The sequence below is a fragment of the Leopardus geoffroyi genome, chromosome D2 (genome assembly GCF_018350155.1).
Source record: "Leopardus geoffroyi isolate Oge1 chromosome D2, O.geoffroyi_Oge1_pat1.0, whole genome shotgun sequence".
In the NCBI taxonomy this organism is placed as follows: Eukaryota; Metazoa; Chordata; class Mammalia; order Carnivora; family Felidae; genus Leopardus; species Leopardus geoffroyi.
Window position 1 is genome coordinate 12390008 of NC_059334.1, and position 25870 is coordinate 12415877.

General features: G+C 43.4%; 1 protein-coding gene across 17 annotated transcripts in view; it reads right to left on the reverse strand.

Moving 5' to 3' along the window:
• LGALS8 (galectin 8) overlaps positions 1-24778 on the reverse strand; it is a 35382-nt gene extending 10604 nt beyond the window's left edge. For 2 of the 17 annotated variants that reach the window (XM_045437251.1, XM_045437241.1), the window contains exons 1-4: positions 24739-24778; positions 20496-20638; positions 19683-19942; positions 7406-7539 (exon numbers count right to left, since the gene is read on the reverse strand). In XM_045437251.1, the coding sequence (XP_045293207.1) occupies positions 7406-7450 (45 nt within the window). In that variant the 5' untranslated portion in view covers positions 7451-7539; positions 19683-19942; positions 20496-20638; positions 24739-24778. Of the gene's footprint in view, positions 1-7405; positions 7540-10205; positions 10477-18600; positions 18826-19253; positions 19522-19574; positions 19943-20495; positions 20639-24738 lie in introns of those variants that run through there. The other 15 variants (XM_045437245.1, XM_045437243.1, XM_045437242.1 and 12 more) reach the window with 15 other exon arrangements.
• Positions 24779-25870: the final 1092 nt, after the last annotated feature.

Genomic DNA, 25870 nt, shown 5'->3' on the forward strand with positions numbered 1-25870 from the left:
CCCGTCCACCGGCTGCGTCCGCGGCATCACAACCCCCACCCTCTTCCGCTCAGGAGCGTCGGAGCAAGCCAAGCCGGCCGGACCCCATCAGACCTCCCGCCAAGCTCCCCCGAGTTGTGACACGCATGCTAAAACCTCTCCAAGGTAGCCGGTCGCCAAGAGCTGAGGCCTAAAACAAGAGAGGGCACATCCAAGTGGTTGCGGATTAGTCGCTCCTAAGCTGAAATTCTCGCCTCAAGCGCGGTCTCCTCCGAGGAGCCCTTTCCGGACCCTGGGCCGCGGCACCGTACACCCCGCCCGGCCCGTGAGCTGCACGGGGCGGGCCGGCTCCTTTATATCCCTAGGACCGAGGTCAGACGAACGCGCTCCCGCCAGCCCGGTGCCGGGGTTCTGGCAGCCCCACACGCAGGACGAGCAGCGCGGGTCGTGGCCTTAACCAACGAGCAGAGATGAACGAAAACTGGAAGTAACCGAGGCCGGCGGGCATCTGGCATCACGGCAGACGCAGCGGGCAGGGCGGCTGGGATGAGCAGCGCCCGTCACACCCAAGAACACCCCCCAGATGTGCACGGTGTGGCCGCAGCCGCCCGTCAAAGCCGTGGGTTTTGTGCAGAGAACGTGGAAGACCCTCCGCTCGCACACTCATCTTCCGGGCCGCGGCGGATTCCCTTCCTCAGCGTAAGTCTCAATAAACTGAGACCTGCTTTTGTAGCTTCAAGTCTTACGCCTGTTCAAATTCTATTGATGCAGAATGTTTAATAATGCAAAAATGTTAGGGATAATATCAGTGAGAAAAGAGCCTACAAAACTATACACGGTTTGATCCCAACTAAGTTAATAATAAACATTAAAAAAATAAGCCAAAATGTTAATAGTTTTCTTGAGGCACGGGATTGTGTTTTTCATCATGTATTTTTATATTTTCCCGAAAATAAGCGTTTATATTTTTATAACCGCAAGTTTTGTTGCATAATTTTAGGGTTGGAAAGGGCTTTCTGTGACCAATAATCTATTCCCATCACTGTTAATACGTTCTTTGCAATCGTTACTCAGTTGTTCCAGTCTAAGAAACAACAGCGCTGAACATTTTAGTCACTTGCTGTTTTCGGCATCTGGACGAATGCTTTCTGCTTGGGAGAGCACCCTAAATGATGTAACTCTCGAGGGACTTGGGCCACGTAACACAAAATGCCCTGCAGCCCACAGACTCAACTCAAAACTGCTCCTGTGAAAAGCGAGAAGGGCATGATTTTGTAGGCAACTTCAAGCTTTGATGCTTCGCAAATAATTTATGTGGAAAAAAATTAAAACACAGTTACGATCGCTCTGGAGACGATACCAGAAGCTTAAGCCCCACTCGTTGAGTTTAGTGTTTTCTCCCAAAACATCCTGACTCATCCCGCTTCGCCTGTTTCAGGGTTACTTATTCAGTGTCTGCTCCACACGACGGTCGTGGGTGGACTCCAGCTAGAAAGACGCACGACGGCCCATCCGTGAGGCGCTTCTAGTACAGCCGGGAAGAAGTCAGATACCCGTGGAAGGAGTAGAGGAGAAACATGACCTTCTGGCTGTTCAGAATCACAGTCTCCTTCCACGACTGGAAGATCCTCTCCACCTGGCGAACATTCGGCCTCATCCAGACTGCAGCGAGCGGCAAGGGTGTACGACGAAACCCTTGTCACTCAGTAGCCCCGCCTCAGACTCGAAGTTGGAGCCAGGGCCGAGAAGCCGCAATCAGGCGGCGTTCGCTCCGCCAGCGGGCAGCGGCCACGCGCAGGCACAGACGAGGCGCTGGCGGTGTTGCCAGTACCACCTGTGTCCAGGGGTGGCGCCAGAGGTCTCGGCGGAAACACTTCAGGCAGGACTTTGGACTTTGGACGTTGTCCGTGACCAGGCCTTGCAAAGTCCGGTTCTTCAAACCTACCAGCGATCCGGAGAACCACGCAGTATCATTTGATAAATCTTAGTTTAGCAATTAATAAATTAGTCATCTCTGCTTAGAGACTGGCTTTTATGCTCGCAACTACAAACCACGACTGACTCAACGGCTTAAAATATGGGGTGGTAAACCAGTGCCAAATCAGTGCTTCAGAAAAGTGTATAAAGAGTTCCGAGCTGCCCAGAGACACTTTATGGTGGAGGTGTGATTTGAGCTGGGAGCTTAGGAGGAGAAAGCCAGTTCGGGTAGAAAAGTCCATTTACAAAAGCAGAGAGGCAGGAAAAGATAAAACATGTCTGCTAGAGAGTAAGCAGCAAGGGAGCAGTGCCAGACAGGCAGGGTCAGATTTTAGAGAGATACAACGAGGGGTACCTGTGTGGCTCAACTGGTTAAGCCTCGGACTCTTAATTTCCGCTCAGGTCATGATCTCCCGGTTCATGGGCTCGAGCCCCGCCCCAGGCTCTGCGCTGACAGTGGTGGAGCCTGCTTGGGATCCTCTCTCTCTCTCTCTCTGCCCCTCCCCCACTCACACTCACTCTCTAAACAAACATGAAAACAATTTTTTTTAATATGTTAAAAACAAAAAGGATGATATAATGAAAACGGGGTTTAGGAACAACAGTCCAGGGGGGTAAAAATGTGCCGGAGGGCAGGGGTTATCTGGGAGACTGGCTACTTGCAGGAAGCCTGGCATAAGGAGAAAATATAATCCAGGCTGATGGAAGCAGACACTGCATGCGGGGAGAGGAAGAGCGAGGTACGAGAAATATTTCAAAGGAAACCATCTATATCGGGCCACCAACTAAAATGGTGAAACTGGGGAGGAAACTGATTCAGAAGGATGATGAGTTTAGTTCTGAACGCTTCCCGTTCAACGGCTCAGCAGGACATCTAAGAAAGAGCCTGTATGACTGAACAGAGTGGGAGATTCAGCACAAGTTAAGTGAAGGGCCAGAACTCATGCTCTAAAGTCAGAGCAGAGGTGATTATTAAAGATATGCAGGTAGATAAACTGAGAGGAAGGAAAAGTCAGGGGCAAAGCCTCGATGGGTTTGTAAAGCGAGGGAGTGTGCAGAAAAGTGAACAAAGCAGAACTGACTGCTGTCCTTGAAAGGTGGCCTCCTTACGAGGTTGGCCCTTGGCTGGTGTCTAGGAACTTGGATTTGGGGACAGCACCCACCACCCACACGGAAAAGGGTGGTCTCCTGTTCGCAAACTGTGTGCAAACAATCCAGTTTATGCTAAAAACCTGCTCTCCTTCCAGGAGTCTGGAATTTCGGTACGTGCTAGGCAGAAGCAGTCTGCGAGACCGGCTCCAGATACGATCTCCCGGCAGTGAGTCTCTGATGAGCTTCCCCGGTAGGCGACGTTTCACATGCACCGTGACAGCTTGCTGCTGGGGGATTTAAGTCCATCTTGGGTGACTCCACTGAGAGAGGACCCATGGGACCTTGCGCCTGGTCCCCCTTAGACTTTGCCCCAGGTGCCTCTCCCTTTATGACTTTGCTATCACTTCACTACAGTAAGTCACAGCCGTGAGCAGGACTGTGCCAGTGAATCATCACAATGGGGTGTGTGTCGGAGACCTTGATGCAGCCAATGAGAGAGAAAGGAGAGAACGATCGATCGGTCAGGCTGCACAGTCATATCAAGGAAGTCCTTTCGATACGGGAAGAATGTCAACATCTCGGACACGGAAAAATAAGGAAGATTAAAAAAAGATAATGAAATGGCAATCCTATCTTTTGGCCCAGTGATTCCGCTTTTACAGATTTATCCGATAAAATACTAGCACGTATGCTTAAAGACGCATATACTGGGATGTACATCACAGCACTAGATACAATCACAAAAGGAAACAGTCCTTTAATGGAAACTGGTTAAAGGAGTTATAGTATATCCATACAGTGGCCCAATTATGCAGCCATGAAAATAAGTGAGAAGCTGTAAGTGTGCCAGTCTCTCCAAAATGTATCAAATGGAAAAAAGCCGCATACACAACAGTTTATATACAGGCATACCTCGGAGATATCGTGGGTTCAGTTTCTAAACCGCTTCAATAAAGTGAACACTGCAATAAAGCTATTCAGATAAATTTTTTGGTTTCCCAGTGCATAAAAAAGTTGTTTCGGGGTATCCAGGTGGCTCAGTCAGTTAAGTGTCTTTTGATTTCAGCTTGTTCTTGCAGTTCGTGGGTTCGAGCCCCACATCGGGCTCTGAGCTGACTGCACAGAGTCTGCTTGGGATTCTCTCTCTCATCTCCCTGCTCCTCCCCTGCTTGTGCATGCTCGCTCTCTCTCTCTCTCTCTCTCAAAATAAACTTAAAAAAAAAAAGTTATGGTTACATTATACTGCAGTCTGTTAAGTGTGCAATAGCATTATATCTTTAAAAGAGTGCATTCCTTAACTTAAAAATATTGCTTAAAAAAGCAAACCATCATCTGAGCTTTCAGGAAGCTGTCATCACCGATCGCCATAACAAACATGATAATAAAGAAAAAGTCTGAAATATTGCCAGAATCTCCAAACTGTGACACAGAGACATGAAGAGAGCAGAAGAGAGCAAATGCTGTTGGAAAAGCGGGCTGCCACAAGCCCTCGCTCCGTGCGAAGCACTCGGTAAAACGGGGGATCCTATTGTGCGACCCAGATGCGGAAGCAAACAGGATCTATGAAGTGATACACACAACACGCACGCTCGGACACTCACGTGTGTTCTCAGGAAGGATCTACAAAACCTGCTGAATGTGACTGCCCTCAGGGAGGGGAACTGAGCATAGGGTAGATGGCAATTTTATGTGTTCGTGAAACCCTCAAATACTCTTTGAATTCTTGCAAATGGTTTACGCATACTCTCTTCGGATTTTAAAAACGATGATAAAGGAAAAGCCACTGACGTTTGACACAAATGAAATGAAATTCTGAACGCAGCTTCTGTTCAAACTATGCGGGGCTTGGCGGCACAGGAACAGCAGAAGTTAAACAGCAGAAAGACACGGACAGAAACGGAAACAAACCCAAGAGAGGGGAGCTGATCCAGGGAGGAAGACACACGACTTTGGTTTTGAACGAAGTCTAAGAAGCGGGAGCCTCAGGTAAAAGGCCGGAACAATTTATACACTGTGTACACGCTCAAAAGGTCTGACGATGATCAGGAAAGACACAAAGAGAAGGCAAAAGACACGACTAGTGAAGACAAGAAAGAAATTAAGAAAGAGTTGAAAAAAATTTAAGAAAGAGTAAAAAAACAACAAAAACAAAAACCAGAGGGCAGAGCTGTGGTGAGGACATCAAGTCCGCAGAAACAGACGCTGACGCTCTCAGGACGGGGACCAGCAAGGGAAGAACAAGGGAACAGAGGCTGGAAGGGACCTCGGAGGTTAAAAGATTTTACTGTTTTGTTTTAAGGTCAAATGGTAAGGGACAAAGGAGGAAAAGATAATGTGGAAGCCAGCTTCCGAAGGAGAGCGGAATGGTGAGCTTTTGAGCGCCAGGTGGAATGAATGGTTACAAGTGGCCTATTAACTCGCAACAGCCAATCCGAGCCACCGCTAAAATTCCTGAGATTTTAAGGTAATCAGCCGGGACACTGTACGAGCTAGCCTTCAAAAACACTACTTTCTTGCGTTATGGTTATTTTGTTAGTGATCAGTCAAAACCCTGAGGGAGAGCTGGAGCCGAGTGTGCGTGCTCAGTGCTGTGAGTATTTAAGAAATGAAATTTAGGGGCGCCTGGGTGGCGCAGTCGGTTAAGCGTCCGACTTCAGCCAGGTCACGATCTCACGGTCCGTGAGTTCGAGCCCCGCATCAGGCTCTGGGCTGATGGCTCAGAGCCTGGAGCCTGTTTCCGATTCTGTGTCTCCCTCTCTCTCTGACCCTCCCCCGTTCATGCTCTGTCTCTCTCTGTCCCAAAAATAAATAAACGCTGGAAAAAAAATTAAAAAAAAAAAAAAAAAGAAATGAAATTTAAAGACAGACTTCAATGTCATTTTTGCTATTCAGTTCAATCTTTCTACCTCCATCCTTTTCTGCTTGTGAGAAGAGACTATACATATACATATATATACGTACATATACATATGCCATCTGCCAAAATTATTTGCTTTGGGACACTGTCACCACGAACCATGCTCAGAACGGCAGCAAGGCTTTCTGGGAGCCCTGGCTGCGTTTCCTGCCCTGGGGCAGCACCACTTCCCCAGGCCCTTCCTCAGGAAACGAACGTCAGCGTCGATGTGTTTCAACCCGAGAGCTGCCTGTGCTAACCCCAGAAAATCGGGAACTGTCCGTGTGCTCGCATCAAGATGCGCGCGCACGTTAACCTGCAAAACTGCTTTCGGAGTCACGTTCACAGAAGTCATCTTACTGAAGCGCACACCTGAGGAGTGTAACCTGACCGTCCCTCCCCCTCCAGGCCGGAGCCAACACGGTACTTCAGTCACCCTTGACAGGCAGCATTTTTTTTTTTTAAGCTTGGCAGAAAGTCAGTCTACAACCTTGAGATGTTTTGAACTCTGGGATCCAGAAAAGCGTTTTAAATGTCTCACTGACTTCAAATCCAGTAAGTCTTCCTTCTGAAGCCAGTACTATTTAAGGCTATTTCTTCTAAAACTGAGTTTTGCTTGAAGTGGCGATGGTACCTCATTCTGCACAATGACGTCAAAGCTTAGGTTAAGAAAAAGAGTTACAACTACAAAGTAAATAACAAGAAAATGAGACTGGGTCAGGGTCATGCTTCGAGGACCCTCACCATCCCTCTCTTGCCCACGAGTCTCTGGGGACACAGGGTTATTTAAAAAAAAAAAAAAAAAAGTAACTCTATCTTAGACCTAAATTCAGGATCCAGCTTCATATATGTGGAAACTAGACATTTCTAAAGACTCTTAATCACCACGTAAAACTAAAACCAGTTCATTATTTCCAAGGACGTACACTGAAAGTTCCAGCAACTGCAGTCCCTGGGGCCCTTGAACCACAAGACCCTCATTCTTCTCTTTCTCCATCTTGCCACTAGCTTTTGGCCTTTTCCCTGCTCAAGTACGAAGCAGTATTTGAAAGGCAAGGGAAAAGCTGAGACATTTACTTCTCATGACCAGGGTCTAATTAAGAAAGAAAATTAAAAACTTTTAGAGCAATGAATCCATTTTCCTTTAAAATATTGTCTTGTGATGATCTTCCCAGCACCAAAGTCAGCTTCCCTCCACCAGACCCCATGCTCTCCATTCAGAACACGTTCTCACCACCCTGTACGGTCACTGTGACTTTGTCCTCCACCAGACCGAGCTCCGAGGGCTGTATCTGTTTTTCGGTCAGCACCCAGCACAGTCCCTCTCACACAGTGGGTACTTTCCATACACGTTCACTGAATTTGATGGTCTCCCCTCCCCAGGAATGGATAATTACTATCCAATTGGATTTGCTCTACATCCTGCCACAGATAAAAAGTGATTTCATAGGAATCAGTTACCGGGTTATAGATGACATTCTGCAGGTTGTTTAGGGACAACATCATTCTTTTCCACCTTATCGTTGATTGAGGTCTCTATTCTACATATGATCGAAGGTTTTAAGACTTCTCAGATTGAAATGGAGGCACCTGTCCTGGGTAAAATCAAAACAGAGGGAAAGAAAAATTAGCATGCATCGTTTTTCTTCATATCATAACTGTCTCCAAGTTTAAGTTATATTAGTTTACTGGTAGTTACCAAATAACAGGTTGCTATTACCATCAACGATCTGACCCCCAGATCAGATCAGGGAAGTACCTTCCCTTGTGTACTTACACGCCAAACAATTTGGGATGATCAGCAGGAAACAGGAAACAGTGACTTAAAATATACATTAGTAGAGGAGAGGGCTCAAAATGGCCACACGGGAAGATCCTGAGCTCACCCCCTCCCACGGACACAGCGACTCTACTGCTACACACGGACTACCTCCTTTTGAAGGGGACCTGGGATCTGGATGAACAGAGCCTCGGCAAGAAGAGGCAGAGATACAGCCTCACGAATGGAAAAACCACACCCCAGGCAACGGCATTCCACAGTCCAGACAGATCTCAAAGGCATGGAAATTTTCCCAGAGGAGTCAGAGATTCAAGCTCACATCAGGCACCCCAACCAACCCTTCCATCCTGCACAGATGGCCCGGCCCCCAAGACAGCTGGCTTTCAGAACCAACAGGAATCACCCATGAAAACTATAGAACTATAGGGGAAGGAAAACCCATTCTTGAAGGGCCTGTGTGAAGACTCCCTCGGCCCAGAAACCAGTACAAAAATACCAGACCAAAAAACACACAGACCAGAGGTGAAGGAGACCCACTTATTAACCCTGGAGCATCTGTGAGAGAAGCTAGGACAGCTGGGCCTCTCCCCGGGAACCGAGACACCGGCGGCAGTCATTTTGCTCTCTCATTCTGCCATGCTGATCCTGGTGGACACCATTTTGGAATCCGCTTTCTAGACTGCTCATGTCAGGGGGTGCACACTGCTGAGAGCCCCACATAACCTTATGTCTCAGCATGGCCTTGCTGCCAACAGGACAGCGACCCTGCCCAGCAGAGCAACCTGAAGCGGTTCAGCCAGGCCCAACAGCCAGCGGGGCAGGAGGCCAGCCCTGCCCACCAGAGCACGTACACAGTCGTAGCCCTGCTGCAGGGGAGAACCCTGAAGCAGCTGGCTCTGGTGGCCAAGGGGGAGTGCATGTCTGTGCCCCACAGGACATCCACATAAAGCCACTCCTTCAAGAACAAGAAGACCAGGAGACAGAGCTGAACTACCTCATACATACAAACACAGAGTTAGGCAAAACGAGACAGAACAGTATGTTCCAAACACAAGAACAAGACAAAACTTCAGAAAAAGAATGAAACAAAACACAACAATGTACCCAATAAAGAGTTCAAAGTCATGGTCAAAAAGATGCTTACTGAACCAGGGAGAAGAGCGAATGAACAGTGAGAACATCAGCCAAGGGAAAATGCAAGAAATTACAAAAAAAAACCCAGAAAGGAATCTAAACATAACATGAAAGAAAGTCATAAAGTCACAAGAGAAGAGAGCAAGAGAACTGCAAAATTAACCAGAAAACCATCAACAAAATGGCAATAAATACATACCTGTCAATAATTACTTTAAAAAAGTAAATGGACTAAATGCTCATCAAAAGGCTTAGGATGGCTGAATGGATTTCAAAACAAAACACAAAAACAAAAACACACAAGGTAGAGGACTGTGGGAAGATGGTGGAGTAGGAGGACCGTAAGTTCACGGTGTTCCCAGATAACATTCATACCAGCATAAAACAGAAAATGGCCCAAAGGCAGAACAAACTCCACAACTAAATGGAGAAAAAAGACCACATAGAAGAGGGTAGGAAGGGTGGAGACACAGTGGAAAGCTAAACACACAGTCCAGGAGGGAGGAACCCACAGGTGCAGAGAAGGGAAACGGACTATCACACCAAGACCCCACAGGGAAGACAAATCCCCGTAACATCTGGCTTTGAAAACCGGAGGGGCTAGATTTTGTGAGTTCATACAACCAGTGGGATTTAAACCTGGAATTTTAAAAATCAGTGGGCTCAGCTATGGGAAAGCCGGGAGGGAGAGAAGCTGAATCCCTGACCTTAAAGAAATGGCTCAACAAACAGCCCAGAGATACTGCCTAGATAAGCAGCAATTTGAAAAATGCCTGAGGCACATGGGAGATGTATTCACTCATCTCAGAGCACATCCAGCAGGAAGAGAGATCAACAGGGTACTGCTCCAGGAGCAAAGACCCTGGTGAGCACTATTTCCCTCTCCCTACCCTGAATAAACACACAGCCACCTGTGGGAGCCAAAGCTGTGCTGACATTCACCACTTGAGTTGCTTCCACTGCTTCAGGAATCTGCCCCTTCTAGCCAGGCCTGCCTCATTCTGCTTCAGGACCTCTCCTGCGAGAAAACCAGCAGCAGGCAAACCTTACTAAAACCACTGCCCCACCGCACCCCTCTAGCCCCCATGTTGGGGGTCCACCCCCTCCAAAACGCTCTCGGCTGGAGCCCATTCAAACCAGGGCCACAAGCCTGGCCATGTGCAAGCAGCCCCAACCGGGGCCAGCACCACTCCTAGGTGACTCCCGCCCTGGAGAGAGGGGACGATAACCACACACACCAGTCTGACTGTGGACCCACCCAGCAGTGGGCTGGGGGCAGACACCTGCTCTGACTGCAGACCCCACCCACCAACTAAAGCTTCTCAGGGAACAACGCAGACGGCTCACCCTGAAGTTCGGAGCTACTGCGTCTCTGGCAAATGCCTGCTCTGACTCAACTCAAGCCCAAGGCAGCCCGAGACTGGTCCACTAACACCACAGGGACCAAACGCTGTCCGCAACCGGCAAAGACAGCCGCTGCAAATGAATGAGCTGAAGTCAAAAGTGGCTCAGCCACAACAGCAGGGCGCATGCAACACACACCAGATACCCCTCAGGGGACAGGAGCTCCTCTTCATAAAGCCATGATTTTCAAGAGCAGGAAATGCAGGTGACTTTCCTAACACAAAGAAACAGATCCAGAGAGTTAGACAAAATGAGGAGACAGATGAATATGTTCCAAACAAAAGAGTAGGACACAACCACAGAGGAGACCTAAGCAAAAGGGAGACAAGTAATATGCCAGATAGACAATGCAAAGTAATGGCCATAAAGTACACACCTGACTTGAGGAGGAAAGTGGAGGATGTCAGTGAGACACTGAACAGAGATTTAAAAAAAAAAAAAAAAAAAAATCGAAGATGAGGAACACAATAGATGAAATTAAAATACACTAATGGAATAAATAGTAGAGTATCAAAGCAGAAGAATGAATCAATGACCTAGAGGAGAGAGTAATGGAAAGTAATCAAGCTGAGCAGTTGAAAGAAACAAATTATGCAAAATGAGAACAGGGAACTCAGTGACTCCATCAAGCTCAACATTCATACTATAGGAATCCTAGAAGGAAAGCGAGAAAACAGGGGACAGAAGTGTTATTTGAAGACATGATAGCTGAAATCTTCCCAAATCCAGGAAGAAAACAGACATCCAGATCCAGGAGACACAGAGAGCCCCCAAGAAAATCAACCCAAAGTGGTCCACACCAAGACACATAGTAATTAAAATGGCACAAAAGTAGTGACAACAAGAGAATTTTAAAAGCAGCAAGAGAAAAGAAAAGAGTTACATACAAGGGGAACCCCATGAGGCTATCAGCTGATCCTTCAACAGAAACCATGCAGGCCAGAAGGGAGTAGAATGATATATTCAAAGTGCTGAAAGGAAATAAATCTGCAGCCAATAATACTCTATCAAGCAAGGCTATCATTCGGAATAGAAGGAGACACATGCAAGCTAAAAGTAAAGGGATGGAGAAACATCATGCAAACAGATTTAAAAAGAAAGCCAGAGTAGCAATACTTATATTGGTCAAAACAGACTTTAAAACAAAGACTACAAGAGGCAAATAAGGATACTATATAATCATAAAGGGGACAACCCAACAAGAAGATATAACAATTATAAATACTTATGCACCTGATATGGAAGCACCCAGATACATAAAACCATTCATAACAAACATAAAGGAACTAATCAATAGTAATACAATAATAGTAGGGGACGTTAACACCCCACTCATATCAATGGACAGATAATCCAAACAGAAAATCAACAAGAGAACAGTGCTTTGAATGACACTTTGGATCAGATGGATTTAACAGACATCAGAGCATTCCATCCTAAAACAGCAGAAAACACATTCTTTTCAAGTATACATTCTCAACAACAGATCATACGTCAGGCCACAAAACAAGCACCAATGAATTAAAAAAAGATCAAAATCATACCATGCAGCTTTTCTTCTAGTTTCGGTGAAACTAGAAGTTGACCACAAGAAAAAATGTGGAAAGAGCCAAATACATGGAAGTTAAGACATGCTACTAAACAATGGATGGGTCGATCAAAAAAATCAAAGAGGAAATAAAAAAATATATACATGGACACAAATGAAAATGAAAACACAACAGCCCAAAATCTTTGGGATGCAACAAAAGCAGTTATAAAAGTGAAGTTTAGAGCAATACAGGCCTACCTCAGGAAGAAAAATCAAAAATTAAACAATCTAGGGGCACCTGGTGCCTCAGTCAGTTAAATGTCCGACTTTGGCTCAGGTCATGATACTGTGGTCCATGAGTTTGAGCCCTATGTCAGGCTCTGTGCTGACAGCTCAGAGCCTGGAGCCTGCTTTGAATTCTGTGTCTCCCTCTCTCTCTCTGCCCCTCTCCCACTTGCACTTGCTCTCTCTCTCTGTCAAAATAATAAACATTAAAAATAAAAAAACAAACTAAGCAATCTAACCTTAAACCTCAAGGAACTATGAAGAAAAAAAAAACAAAACCAGCAGAAGGAAGGAAACAATAAAGATTAGAGCAGATATAAAGGATACAGAAACTTAAAAAACCAATAGAACAGATTAGTGAAACCAGGAGCTGATCTTTTCTTTGAAAAGATCAACAAAATTGATATGCCTTTACCCAGACTCATTAAATAAGTAAGACCAAAAAAATCAGAAATGAAAGAGGAGAAAGAACAACACAGAAATACAAAGGATTGTAAGACAATGTTATAAAAAACTGTATGCCAACAAATTAGGCAAGCTAGAAGAAATGGATAAATTCCTAGAAACACATATCCTACCTAAATTGAAGAAGAAATAGAAAATTTGAATAGACTGATTACTAGCAATGAAACTGAATCTGAAAATTACAAATGCCCAATAAACAGAAGTCAAGGACCAAACGGCTTCGCAGGTGAATTCTACCAAACATTTAAAGAAGAGTTACTACCTATTCTCAAACTATTCCAAAGAAGATAAAAGGAAGAAAAACTTCCAAATTCATTCTATGAGGTCAGCATTATCCTGATACCAAAACCAAATAAAGGTATCACAAGAAAAGAGAACTACAAGTCAATATCTCTGATGAACACAGATGCAAAAATCTTCAACAAAATATTAGCATATCAAATCCAACAATACATTGAAAAAATCATTCACTACGATCAAATGGAACTTACTTTTGGATACAGGGGTGGTTCAATATTCCCAAGTCAATAAACATGATACACCACATCAATAAGAGAAGGATTAAAACCATACGGTAGTTTCAATGGATGCAGAAAAAATATGTGACAAAGTACAACATCCATTCATGAGAAAAATCTTCAACAAAGTAGGTTTAAATGGAACATATCTCAATATAATAAGAGCCATATATGAAAACCCACAGTTAATACCATCCTAAATGGGGAAAAACTGAAGAGGTTTTCCCCTAACGTCAGGAATAAGACAAGAATGTTCACTCTCACCACTTCTATTCAGCACAGTACTGGAAGTACTAGCCACAGCAGTCGGACAAGAAAAAAGAATAGCAGGGACCCAAATTAGTTAATAAGACCTGTCACCATTTGCAGATGACATAATACTATGCATAGAAAACCCTAAAGACCACACCAAAGAACTACTAGAACTGCTGAAGCAATTCAGTAAGGCCACAGGATACCAAATCAATGTACAAAAATCTACTGCATTTTTATACACTGATAATGAAACAGTAGAAAGAGAAGTTAAGAAAACTCCCATTTCCAATTGCACCAAAAACAGTAAAATATCTAAGGAATAAGGTTAACCAAGGAGGTAAAAGACTTGTACTCTGAAAACTGGTGAAAGAAACTGAAGATGGCACAAATGGAAAGACATTCCAGGCTCGGGGGTTGGAAGAACAAATGTTGTTAAAATGCTGATGCTACCGAAAAACTACGTGTATGCTACCCGAAGCAATCTACACATTCAACACAATCCCTACCAAAATAGCAACAGCATTTTTCACAGAACTATAACAAATAATCCTAAAATTTGTATGAAACCATGAAATATCCTGAATTGCTGAAGCAATCCTGAAAAGGAGAAACAAAGCCAGAGGTATCACAATTCCAGATTTCAAGTTATATTACAAAACTGCAGTATTCGAAACAATATGGTACAAAAATAGACACATAGATCAACTGGACAGAATAGAAATAGAAAATAAACCTGTGATGTTATGGTTAATTAATCTTCAGCAAATGAGGGAATAAGGAATTGGAAAAAAAAAAAAAAACCCATGCAATAAGAAAAAAAACATTCTCTTCAACATCTATATGCTGCCTACAGGAGACTCACTTAAGATCTAAAGACACACACCAACTCCAAGTGAAAGGATAGAAAATACATTCTACACAAATAGGGAAGAAAAGCAAGCTGGTACAGCAATACTTGTACCAGACAAAACAGTTTTTAAAACAAAGACTGAAACAGGAGACAAAGGAGCATTACATAATGATAAATCAACCCAACAAGAAGATGTAACAGTTATAAATATGTATTCACCCAACACAGAAGCACCTAAATATATAAAACAAATACTAACAAACACAAGAGGATAAATTAACAGCAATACAGTAACAGTAGGGAACTTCAACACCCCACTTTACATCATTGTATACATCATCCAGGCAGAAAATTAGTAAGTAAACACTGGCCTTGAAAGGCACATTAGATCAGGTGGACAGAACAGATACATTCAGAACATCCCCTCCAAAAAGAGCAGATTACAAATTCTTCTCAAGTACACATGCAAATTCTCTAGGAAAGATCACATGTTAGGCCACAAAATAAGTCTCAATAAATTTAAGAAGACTGAAATCATATCGAGCAACTTTTCCAACCACAGTGGAATTAGAAATCTAGAAATCAATTACAAAAAGAAAACAAAAAAACCCCCACAAACATGTGGAGACCAAAGAACACGCTACTAAATAACCAAAGGGCCAATGAAAAAAAGTCAAAGGAGAAATAAAAAATACCTTTCAACAAATGAAAACACACCATTCTAAAATCTATGGGATGCAGCAAAACTAGTTCCAAGAGGGAAGTTCATAGCCTACCTCAAGAAGAAAGAAAAAAAAAAGAAAGAAAAAGAAAAAAAATAAACAATCTAATCTTAAACTTCAAGGAAATAGAAAAAAAAGAACACAGTACAAAATTAGTAAAATGAAGGAAATAATAAAAATCAGAACAGAAATAAATGAATAGAGACCAAAAAAGTAAAGATCAATGAAAGGATTCTTTGAGAAGATAAACAATACAGATAAACCTTTAACCAGACTCATCAAGAAAAAGACAGGGGCGCCTGGGTGGCTCAGTCAGTTGAGTGTCTGACTCCTGATTTAGGCTCAGATCATGATCCCAGGGTTGTGGGATTGAGCCCCACACTGGGCTCCACACTAAGCATAGAGCCTGCTTGGAATTCTCTCTCTCTCCCTCTGCCCCTCTCCCCTGCTAGGAAAGAAGGCAGGAAGGCAGGAAAGGAGGGGAAGGAAGGAGGGAGGGGTGGGGAGGGAGAAAGGAAGGAAGAAGACAGGGACCAAAAAATAAAATCATAAATGAAAGAGAAGTTACAACTGATATCCAGAAATACAAAGGATCATAAGACACTACTAGGAATGATCATATGCCAAAAAACTGGACAACCCACATGAAATGGATACAATCTTTCAAGACTGAATCAGGAAGAAACTGAAAACCTGAAGAAACTAATTACTAGTAATGAAATTGAATCAGTAACCAAAAAACTCCTAATAAACAAAAATTCAATATTAGAAAGCTTCACAGGTGAATTCTACCAAACATTTCAAGAATTGGGGTTATTTTATTTATTTATTTATTTTGGGAGAGACAGAGAGAGAGAGAGAGAGAGAGAGAGAGAGAGCGAGCGAGCATGTGCAGGGGAGGGGCAGAGAGAGAGGGAGAGAGAGAATTCCAAGCAGGCTCCACACTGTCAGCACAGAGCGTAACGTGGGGCTCGATCCCACAAACCATGAGATCATAACCCGAGCCGAAATCAACAGTCAGACACTTAACCAACCAAGCCACCCAGGCACCCCAACATTTCAAGAATTGCTAAGACCTGTTCTTCTCTAGGTATTCCAAAAAACTAAAGAGGAAGGAACACTTCCAAACTTATTCTACAAGGCTAACATTACCCTGATACCAAAACCACAGAAAGACACTACACAAAAAGAGAAAATTATAGGCCAATATCCCTGATGAACATAGATGCAAAAATCCACCACAAAACATTTACAAACTGAATTCAGCAGTATGTTACAAGGATCATACACATGATCAAGTGGGATTTATTCTGGGTATTCAAGGTTGTTTCAATATCCACAAATCGACGTCATACACCATATTAATGAAACGAAGAATGAAAATCATATGAACATCTCGATACACAAAAAGCTTACATTCAATATCCACTTAGGATAAAAAATCTCGGGGCGCCTGGGTGGCGCAGTCGGTTAAGCGTCCGACTTCAGCCAGGTCACGATCTCGCGGTCCGTGAGTTCGAGCCCCGCGTCAGACTCTGGGCTGATGGCTCAGAGCCTGGAGCCTGTTTCTGATTCTGTGTCTCCCTCTCTCTCTGCCCCTCCCCTGTTCATGCTCTGTCTCTCTCTGTCCCAAAAATAAATAAACGTTGAGGAAAAAAAAAAAAAATTTTAAAAAAAATCTCTATAAAGTGAGCACAGAGGGAACATACCTAAATGTAATAGAGACCATATACAGGCCTACAGCTAATATCATACTTAACAGCAAAAAGCTCAAAGCTCTTCCTCTCGTATCAGGAACAAGTGTGCCCACCAATACCACTTTTATTCATCACAGTTTTGGAAGCCCTAGTCACAGCAATTAGGCAAGAAAAAATAAATAAAAGGCATCCAAATCGGACAGGAAGAAGTAAAACCGTCAGTATTTCCAGATGACCTACTACATACAAAAGACCCTAAAGCCTCTGCCAAAAAACTATCAGAATAAAAGAATTCAGTAATGTTGCAGGATTGAAAATCAATATGCAGAAATCTGCTGCATTTCTGTACACTAATAATGAACTCTCTGAAACAGAAATTAACAATCCCATTTACAATCGCATCAAGAATAAAGTACCTAGGAATAAATTTAATCATTGAGGTGAAAAACCTGTACTCTCAAAACTACAAGGCACTGATGAAAGAAACTGAAGACAACACAAATAAGTTAAAAGATATGCTGGGGCGCCTGGGTGGCTCAGTCGGTTAAGCGTCAGACTTTGGCTCAGGTCATGATCTCATGGTCCGTGAGTTCGAGCCCCGCGTCGGGCTCTGGGCTGACAGCTCAGAGCCTGGAGCCTGTTTCAGATTCTGTGTCTCCCTCTCTCTGACCCTCCCCCGTTCATGCTCTGTCTCTCTCTGTCTCAAAAATAAATAAACATTAAAAAAAAAAAATTAAAAAAAAAAAAAGATATGTTCACAGACTGGAAGAATTAATGTTATTAAAATGCCCATACTACCCAAAGCAATCTACAGATTCAACGCAATCCCTTTCAAAATACCAATGGCATTCTTCACGTAACTAGAACAAACAATCCTAAAATCTGTATGGAACCACAAACAAAACCAAAAACAAACAGCCAAAGCAATCTTGACAAAGAACAACAAAGCTGGAGGCACCATGCTCCCAGATTTCAAAGTGCACTACAAAGTACATAATCAAAAACAGACACATGGGGGAAAAAAACCGGACACATAGCTCAATAGAACAGAACAGAGAGCGCAGAAATAAACCCACGCTTACACGGTCAATTAATTTATGACAAAGGAGGCAAGAATGGAGAAAAGATAGTCTCTTCAATAAATGATGGTGAGAAAACTGGACAAGCTACATGCCAAAGAATGAAACTGGGCCACTTTCTTATGCCATACACAAAAATAAACTTAAAACAGATTAAAAACTTAAATATAAAACCTGAAACCATAAAACTCTTAAAAGAAAAAACATAGGCAGTAAGCTCTTTGATGCCAATCTTAGTATTTTTTTGGATGTCTCCTCAGGCAAGGACAACAAAAACACATTTTGTTAATAACAAATTAACGAGTGGGTCTACATCAAAATAAAAAGCTTTTGCATAGTGAAGGAAACCATTAACAAAAAGGAAACTTACTGGATGGGAGAATACATTTGCAAATAATGCATCTGATAAGGGGTTAACATTCAAAATACAAAAAAAACTCCTACAACTCAATATCAAACAATCAGATTAAAAAATGAGAAGACACGAATAGACATTTTTCCAAACATAAACCTCATATAACTACTGAATCACAATGTTACAAGTGAAACTAACACAATGTTCTATGTCAACTACTATTCAATAAAAAAAAAAAAAAGAAACAAGTTTATCAGATCATGCAGGCACGTTAATGCAGGAGTAGAGGTTAATTGTGATAAGTAAAAGCACTAACTGTCCTTTATTTTTACCACCAAAATCCCGAGGTTGCTCAAACAGAAATAAACCAAATAATAAACTTAATACACTCCTAGAAATTCTCTAACTTGGAATTACTAAAAATAAAATAATAGCAAATCGTCCTGTACAACTACCAAAGACACTCATTTATCTCATCGGTAAAATGAAAATAATAGCATTCACCTGACACGTTTGTCCTGAGGGTTAAATGAATTAATAAAACAATGGAAAGAAAGTGCTTTATAAATTTGAGCTCTTATTTTAATAGAAGGCATTCCTCTTCCTCCTCCAAAGGAAACTAGTCAAAAAGAAAAAAGTCTAATCCCTTGAATAACAAGGATACAGTTTTCCTTGTGGCTTAAAACTATGGGGGACGGGGGGCAGGGGGGGGTTGCTACGCATTAGCCACAGTTTGAAAGAAGAAAGCACCCCACTGACATAAGTACCCATTTAATAGCTCCAGCGAAGACTTGAAGACATCAAGCACAACTAAAAGAGAAACGAAAGTAAAACTTCCTACATTTTACTTCCGCCAATTCTCTCATCGCACCAAAGCACAATATGCAGTAACCACAACTATGAGTTTCTATTAAGAAAAACAAGAAACTGCATCCTTCTTGGTTTACCACCTGAACGCCCTAAACGGTCATTAATTTAGACGTTAGTCAAAACCTCGAAACTCTTCCTTCTGCTCCGTAAAATTCAGGAAGCGCGAATACGAGCAGAGGGAAAGGATACAGAGATGCCATTGCCAAATTCATAATTTACATCGCGACCAGAGAGTGACCCGATTTAAGCCACAGGCTTGCATGAGACCGGTTGTTCCCAAAGGAGCCACACGGACGGGTCCTGCAGTTTATTCGCTTCACAAAGAGCCATTATTATGTTTTGCGGACAAAGCAATTCAAGTGACCTCCGTTTCCGAACTTTAACACTGCAGTCAAATGACTCGGCATCTTGCACCAACGTGTTCAGGGTCCGGGAGAGCAAAGCAGGTCTGCCACTAAACGCACAGAACTTGTCCTTTTAAAGGTGGCGCAGGAGAACCCCGGGCAATCTGGCTGGGGGCCAGCAGGTGCGAAGGCAGACCTGGTGGGGAGGGTCTGCGGCGGGGCAGCAGGAAGGGCCGCGGCTCCCGATACCCGCTCCCTCCCGGGAGCTTTCCCGCCACCCCGCCCCACGCTGCCGCGGAGAGGACCGGTGGGACGGGGTGCACCCAAGAGGTCCCACCCACCAAACTCCGAAGTGGAGACAGCGATGTCCGCATCCCCTCCTCGGCCGGCGCGCCCACTGCAGCACCCAGCGGCTCCCCGCCCCGGAGAATGGCCGCCGTCCGACTCACCGCGGGATCGGCGTGGCAGCCGCTCCACGCACCCGGCTGTTTCTCCGCCGCCGCGCGTCGTCTGGGATCCCGGGATGCGTGGGCGGCTACGGGAAGCGAGAGGAGTCAGTCCGCTTCCATTTCCCGGTTCGCGCGCCGCGGGGGCGTCGTCGTCGGCCCCGCCTCCGTCTGCTGGGCGTGCTCGGGCCTCTGCTGGCGTGCGGCCACCCCCCAGCCGGGCCTCCTGCACAGCCTCCGGGGATCGGAACGCGACCGGCTTGCTGCGGGACGAACGGAGGGGGAGGAAGGCAGAGTGTGTTTTACAAATTCCCGAGCGCACCCACCTGCCCCTGCCCCTGCCCCGCCCCGTAGTCGGGCTGGGAGTGGACGGAAATGGGTTGGAAAGGAGAAAGCTGATGCTCCCTCGGCCCGGGGCTTTCCGCCGGCTCCGGTGTCCCGGCCTCTGCCGTGGGTCGGAGTCCAGATGGTGCTATGAAAGATAACCCGACGTGGACGCGCCCCTTTTTGCCAGTGCACACCCTGGGGTGTCAGTGAAATGGTGGGGGGATGGGGTCAGTTCGGCTGGACTGCGCCCAGCCGGGGGCGCCCCGTCCGGTTAGTCTAACGGACTTGCCTCCGCTGTGGATCACCCGCCAATTACTTCGTGTGTTGGTGTTTCCTAAATTACACACCTCCCTAGGGGAAAATGTCAGCAGTATGGGGCACAGTAACGAGCAGAGGAGATGTTCAGTAAAGGACCGATTGCTCACCCAAGGACCCACACTGACCACTAGTTTGCTGTAAAAACAGAGAGATACAAATAAAGTCATGTACCTTGGACAGCTGGCTGCTTTCAGTTTGTTTTCTGTTAGGGGCCGCAAAGTTCTCACGTTCCTACTTGTCTCTGCTGGATTTGTATCCACGTTTGTTTTGAAAGACCGTTTTGGTGTCCCGGCTCTGGGCTTTCTTCTCGGTGGCTTTGGTTTTTATTATTTTGTATTTAAATTGAGAAATTCATCACAAATCCCATACCTGTGAACTCACGTTCCGATTTACTATTCCTTTTTGCTCTCTCTCCTCCTACTCATTTTCCAAGTTTGATTCACTCTTTAGGATCCAGTTTCAATAGCTGCATTTAACCCTTGACATGCTCTACCTTGGATTTGTACTTCTGCTTCTGCGGGTTGTGTTTTATGTATCTAATTCGATTTTAAATTGAAAAGAGAAACTTGTCTTGTATGTTCCCCCAATGCCCAGTGTAACGCTTTACGTGAAGTAGACACTGAATATTGAGTTGAAATAATAGGTTATTGACAAGGTGGGGAGCAATTAAATATCTACATAATTTTGCCTGGGTTTAGTACCTCTCCTTTGCAAAAGAAGTTGAACTCAATACACATCAGTGCTCTTTTTCTTTGTTAAGTGCAAATGTGACTAAGTCAACGAGCCAGAAATCCAGTGTTGAAGTAATTCTATATTAAAATATCCGCAAAACCAGAGAACCTATTCTTAGAAATAACCCACTCATTAGTCCCTGTTTTAATGAGCTCAGTATGTTTTTACATCATTTAAAATCTTACAAATATATGCTGAATGCCCACCATGACAAGGCACAGTGATAAGGGGTACAGGTATACTAAAAGGTTTTTGTAGTGTTTGCCTCGTGGGACACTTCTAGACGCAAAGAAGAGACATAGGGGCGCCTGGGTGGCTCAGTGGGTTAAGCGTCCGACTCTGGCTCAGGTCATGATATCGCAATTTGTGAGTTGGAGCCCTGTATCAGGGTCTGTGCTGACAGCCTGGAGCCTGCTTCCGATTCTTTGTCTCCTTCTCTCTCTGCCCCTCCCCCGCTTGTGCTCTGTCTCTCTGTCTCTCAAAAATGAAAAAATGTAAAAAAAAAATTTTTTTTTAAAGAAGAGACATAAATAAATGGAAGTCCCATATCTCTTCCTTGGATTATTGCAGAAGCCTCATAATTGGTCTCCCTGCGTTTGCCCTTGTTCCCCTGCAGTCTGATGTCAACTCAGCAACCAGAGGGATCAGGACAAAACATAATTCAAACAATGTTACCTCTCTGCTAAAACTTGCCACTGACTGATGTTCCTTCTTTGAGTGGATATCCGCATCCTTACATGATCTGCCCACCATCTCCACACACACTCATTTCATTTCCTACTTCATGTTCATGCCTCCTCTCTCATTCTGCAGCAAGCACTGGCCTTCTTCGTATTTTTATGGCACGCTTGTCACACCTCCCCAAACCTTTGCATCTGACATTTCCTTTTCCCCGTAAAGTCCCCCTAAACTCAAATATCAATTTTCAGCGAAGCCTCTCCTGACCACCATATTTAAAATTGCAAACACCCTCCCAACACACACACACACACACACACACAATTCCTATCACTTTTCCTGCCTTTATTTTTCTCTAGAACTTTCCATATGCCAATGTGCTGTATAATTGACCTTTTTATTTTATATGACTTCACCCACCAAATGATGAGCTCCATGAGGACAGAGGGTTTTCACTATTCTTGTTTCCACAGGGTTGACATTCCCATGGGGGACACAGATAGTGATGAGTTTCAGAGAAGACTTAAAAAGGATGGTGTCATTGGGAGCACTTGGGTGGCTACTTCAGTTGGGTGCCAGGGAAAGCCCCTCCGAAGAGGTGATCTTTGAACTGCTGGTGAGTGAAAGAGGAAGCCATGGCAGATCTTGGGAAAGAGCATTCTAGGCAGAGGGAACAGCTCACGCAAGGTCCCTAAGGCTGAGAAATGCATTCAGTGTGTTCAGGAACAGAGAGGCCACAAGCATGGCAGAAGCAAAGCAAAGGAGACAATGATGTGAGATGAAGTCATGGGATTTGATGAGGTCACCTAAGAGCGTAGATAGATGGAGAATCTGATCGAGGACAGAGCCCTGGGGAGATAAGTCAGGAAAAGAAAAGTCCATGAAAGAGACTGAGAAGAGGCAGCCATGCAGCCTTGCCAGGAGTGGTATTCTAGAAGCCAAAGAAAGGAAGTGCTTTAAGGAAGAGCAGCCAGTTGTGTCACATGCTGCGAGAGGTCAAGGAACATAGAAATTTCCAATGGATTTTGCAACATGGAGGTCATCAGTGACTGACTTGGAAGTGGGTTGAGAAATACGAGATGAAGAAGTGGCAGAAATCACGACTAATCAATATTTTAAGTTTCGCTGTGAAAAACAGAGAAACTGCCGTAGCTCAGAAAGCAGTGGGGTAAAAAGAAGATTTTGATTTCGTTTTGTTTCTATCTCCGTGTTTAAAAAGAGAAGCTACTAACTACAGCGGTGCTTGGCAGACTTGGGACAAGCCAGCCACAATAAGAACCACGTTTCCATCGTGACTTGTTACATACATACTGAAAATCAGGAAAACAAAAATTTGCAAAACAATACCCGTGTTATACAACGCGTTCCAATTCTTCATTTAAAAATGCTGCTTATTACCCACTAAAATGTTTGCAAGCCCCACTAATGGATTGGAAACTGAGCTTGAAGAACACTTTCGGGGAGTGTCGGAGCTGGCTCACACTGGCTTGCAGGAGCCAATTTTGCACACCTCTTCCATGTTGATAGCTTGAAAATGGCCAGGAACGGAAGTACTTATACCAGGGACATAGACAACCATGACAACTTAGGGCCACCCCCCACTGCCCCCAGCCCAAAGCCAGGTGTTAAACATTTACCACCACACTACTGACTGTATTCATATGAACGATCCAGTAGAGCGGAAAACACTAACCATGTAGAAGAAAGGGATGGTCACAAGAGTGCTTCTGGACATGATGTTGCCCAAAACACACAGCAATAAAATTTTGGAATATCAGTTCAAAACAACAACATAGAGATTACCAATTATTCGCAGACAATTGTCTTAGAGTTCCAAAGCTGAAGGGATCATTTCTAGTGGGATCAATTTCATCTCTTAATGGCCTTTCCTTAATCAAGAAGACACATTCATATAGTGTCGTGTGGCTGCAGATTTGGAAATAGTATGATATAGAGATATTGTCTTACAAGCAAAATGTGAAATAAAGTATATTTAATGATGTGCATCATGTTGTTTAAAGGTGGGAAGCACTTCTGGTAGTGATTTTGCTTATTATTGTGTTGCTGGCTTTTTGTTATTATAAGTAAATTTTTTTTTTTTCCTCCAAGCATTGATTAAATGGTGGTGCCAGTGCTGGGAAAATACGCCTGAAATTAATAACTGTGGCATACAGGGGCGCCTGAGTGGCTCAGTTAATTAAGCCTCCGACTCTTGATTTCAACTCAGGTCATGATCTCATCGTTGTGAGACGGGGCTCTGAGCTGGGCATAGAGCCTGCTTAAGATTCTCTCTCTCCCTCTCCCTCTGCTCCACCCTGCTCTCCCTCTCTCTTTCTCTCTCTCGTGCTCAAAAAAAAAAGAAAAAAAAAAGTAATAATTTTGGAATACAAGTTAGATGTGCTAAAACACTGTAAAGTACTTTAAATGACTGCTTCGATAATTATTCATGCTGTGAATTTAGAAGTTAAAACTCTAGAACCTTTAGCAAAAATAATCTATAAAAAATTTCAAAACCTTGCGCAATAATTATAGATTTATGAGCTCTGAGACTATATACCCTGCTTTCCCTTTATTTCTATGAGAAAATTGTTCTTGAATTATGCAGATTTTAAATTATTCAGTCTTTAAGACTGCATTCTTTTATTTATTTATTTTTTAAGTAATCTCTACATCCAATGAGGGGCTGGAACTCAACCCCGAGATCAAGACTTGCATGCTCTATGGACTGAGCCAGCCAGGCACCCCAGAAGTGCATTCTTTACAATACCATAGCACTTATATTCCTTAAACTTATGTCTACTTCCCAGGGAAATTTCATGGTTGGTGCCATTGACCTCTTCTGATTGATTATCCTCTCCCACTGTAAATGGACTCATTTCTTCTTTGAATCCTCTTGCTTTGAACAAATTCTCTTACACCTCAATACTAACTAGCACTACCCAAGAGCATTCAACCTTTTTTTCCAAACTTCCGACCCCCCTGTGTTTTGATCCATCCAGCTTACCTCTTATGTTCTACACGATCATGTCCCTGATCCAGTCTTTTCAAGTGTGAGAAACAAGCTTCTAGAACTATGGTTTTGTCATAAAATAAAAGAATCTTGAAGATGTGGAAGATCTTCAGAGGAGTGTAAATTTAATTAATTCATCCCAATGGCTCAAAGAATGAGATACTGTCCTATTTTTAAAATGCTTTCCTTGGGACGCCTGGGTGGCTCAGTCAGTTAAACATTCAACTCTTGATTTGGCTCCGGTCATGATCCCAGGGTCATGGGATCAAGCCCCGAGTTGGGCTCCACGGTGGGCATGGAACCTGCTTGGAATTCTCTCTCTCCCTCTGCCCCTCCCTTTCTCTCTCTCTCTCTCAAAATAAATAAATATTTTTTAAAAATTAAAAATAAAATACTTTTCTTGAAAGTCTTAGCAAACTAAGGTATGTTAACTAGAGAATAATGTATTGTTATTTTATATGAGAATATATCTGAAATTATGTAATTTTAAAAGTAGAAACACAATAAAATACTTAAAGTCACATATATATTATACTAGGTAATATTTTAGGTGCTAGAGATACAATGGGTAAAAAATATAGCTCCCATTGGAGCTTACATCTAATGGGAGTTAGATAATAAGTAATTATACACATGTATTTTAAAATTCAAAAGGATGATGTAAGTAACTGTTAATGCTCATTGTGATCTTTGTTCTTGCAAAGTAGCTGAGATTCTTAATACTATTAAAAGGCTTCCCTCAGCAATGCAATATGAATATTTAACCAATCCTTCTTGTGTATAACTGTCTTCTAGCTTGTATTTACACAGCTCATTAGAATTTCTGTGACAGGTTATTTCCTGCCAAACCTGGAGTTAGCAATTTTTTTAAGCAATTTTTCCAAGAAAATTTTTAGTGGGAAATGGTATATAGAGACCACAGTTTTGACTAGGGATGCTTATGGCCACTGGGTTTGTTTCTAGACTTCCTCAGTAGGTGAAGCCAAGAGGAATGTTTAAAAAAAAAAAAATATATATATATATATGTATACACACATATATAATATAAATAAATTTAAAATAATATATGTTAAGTATATAAAATCTATTTCAAAATATGTATCTTATATATTTAAATATATATTTA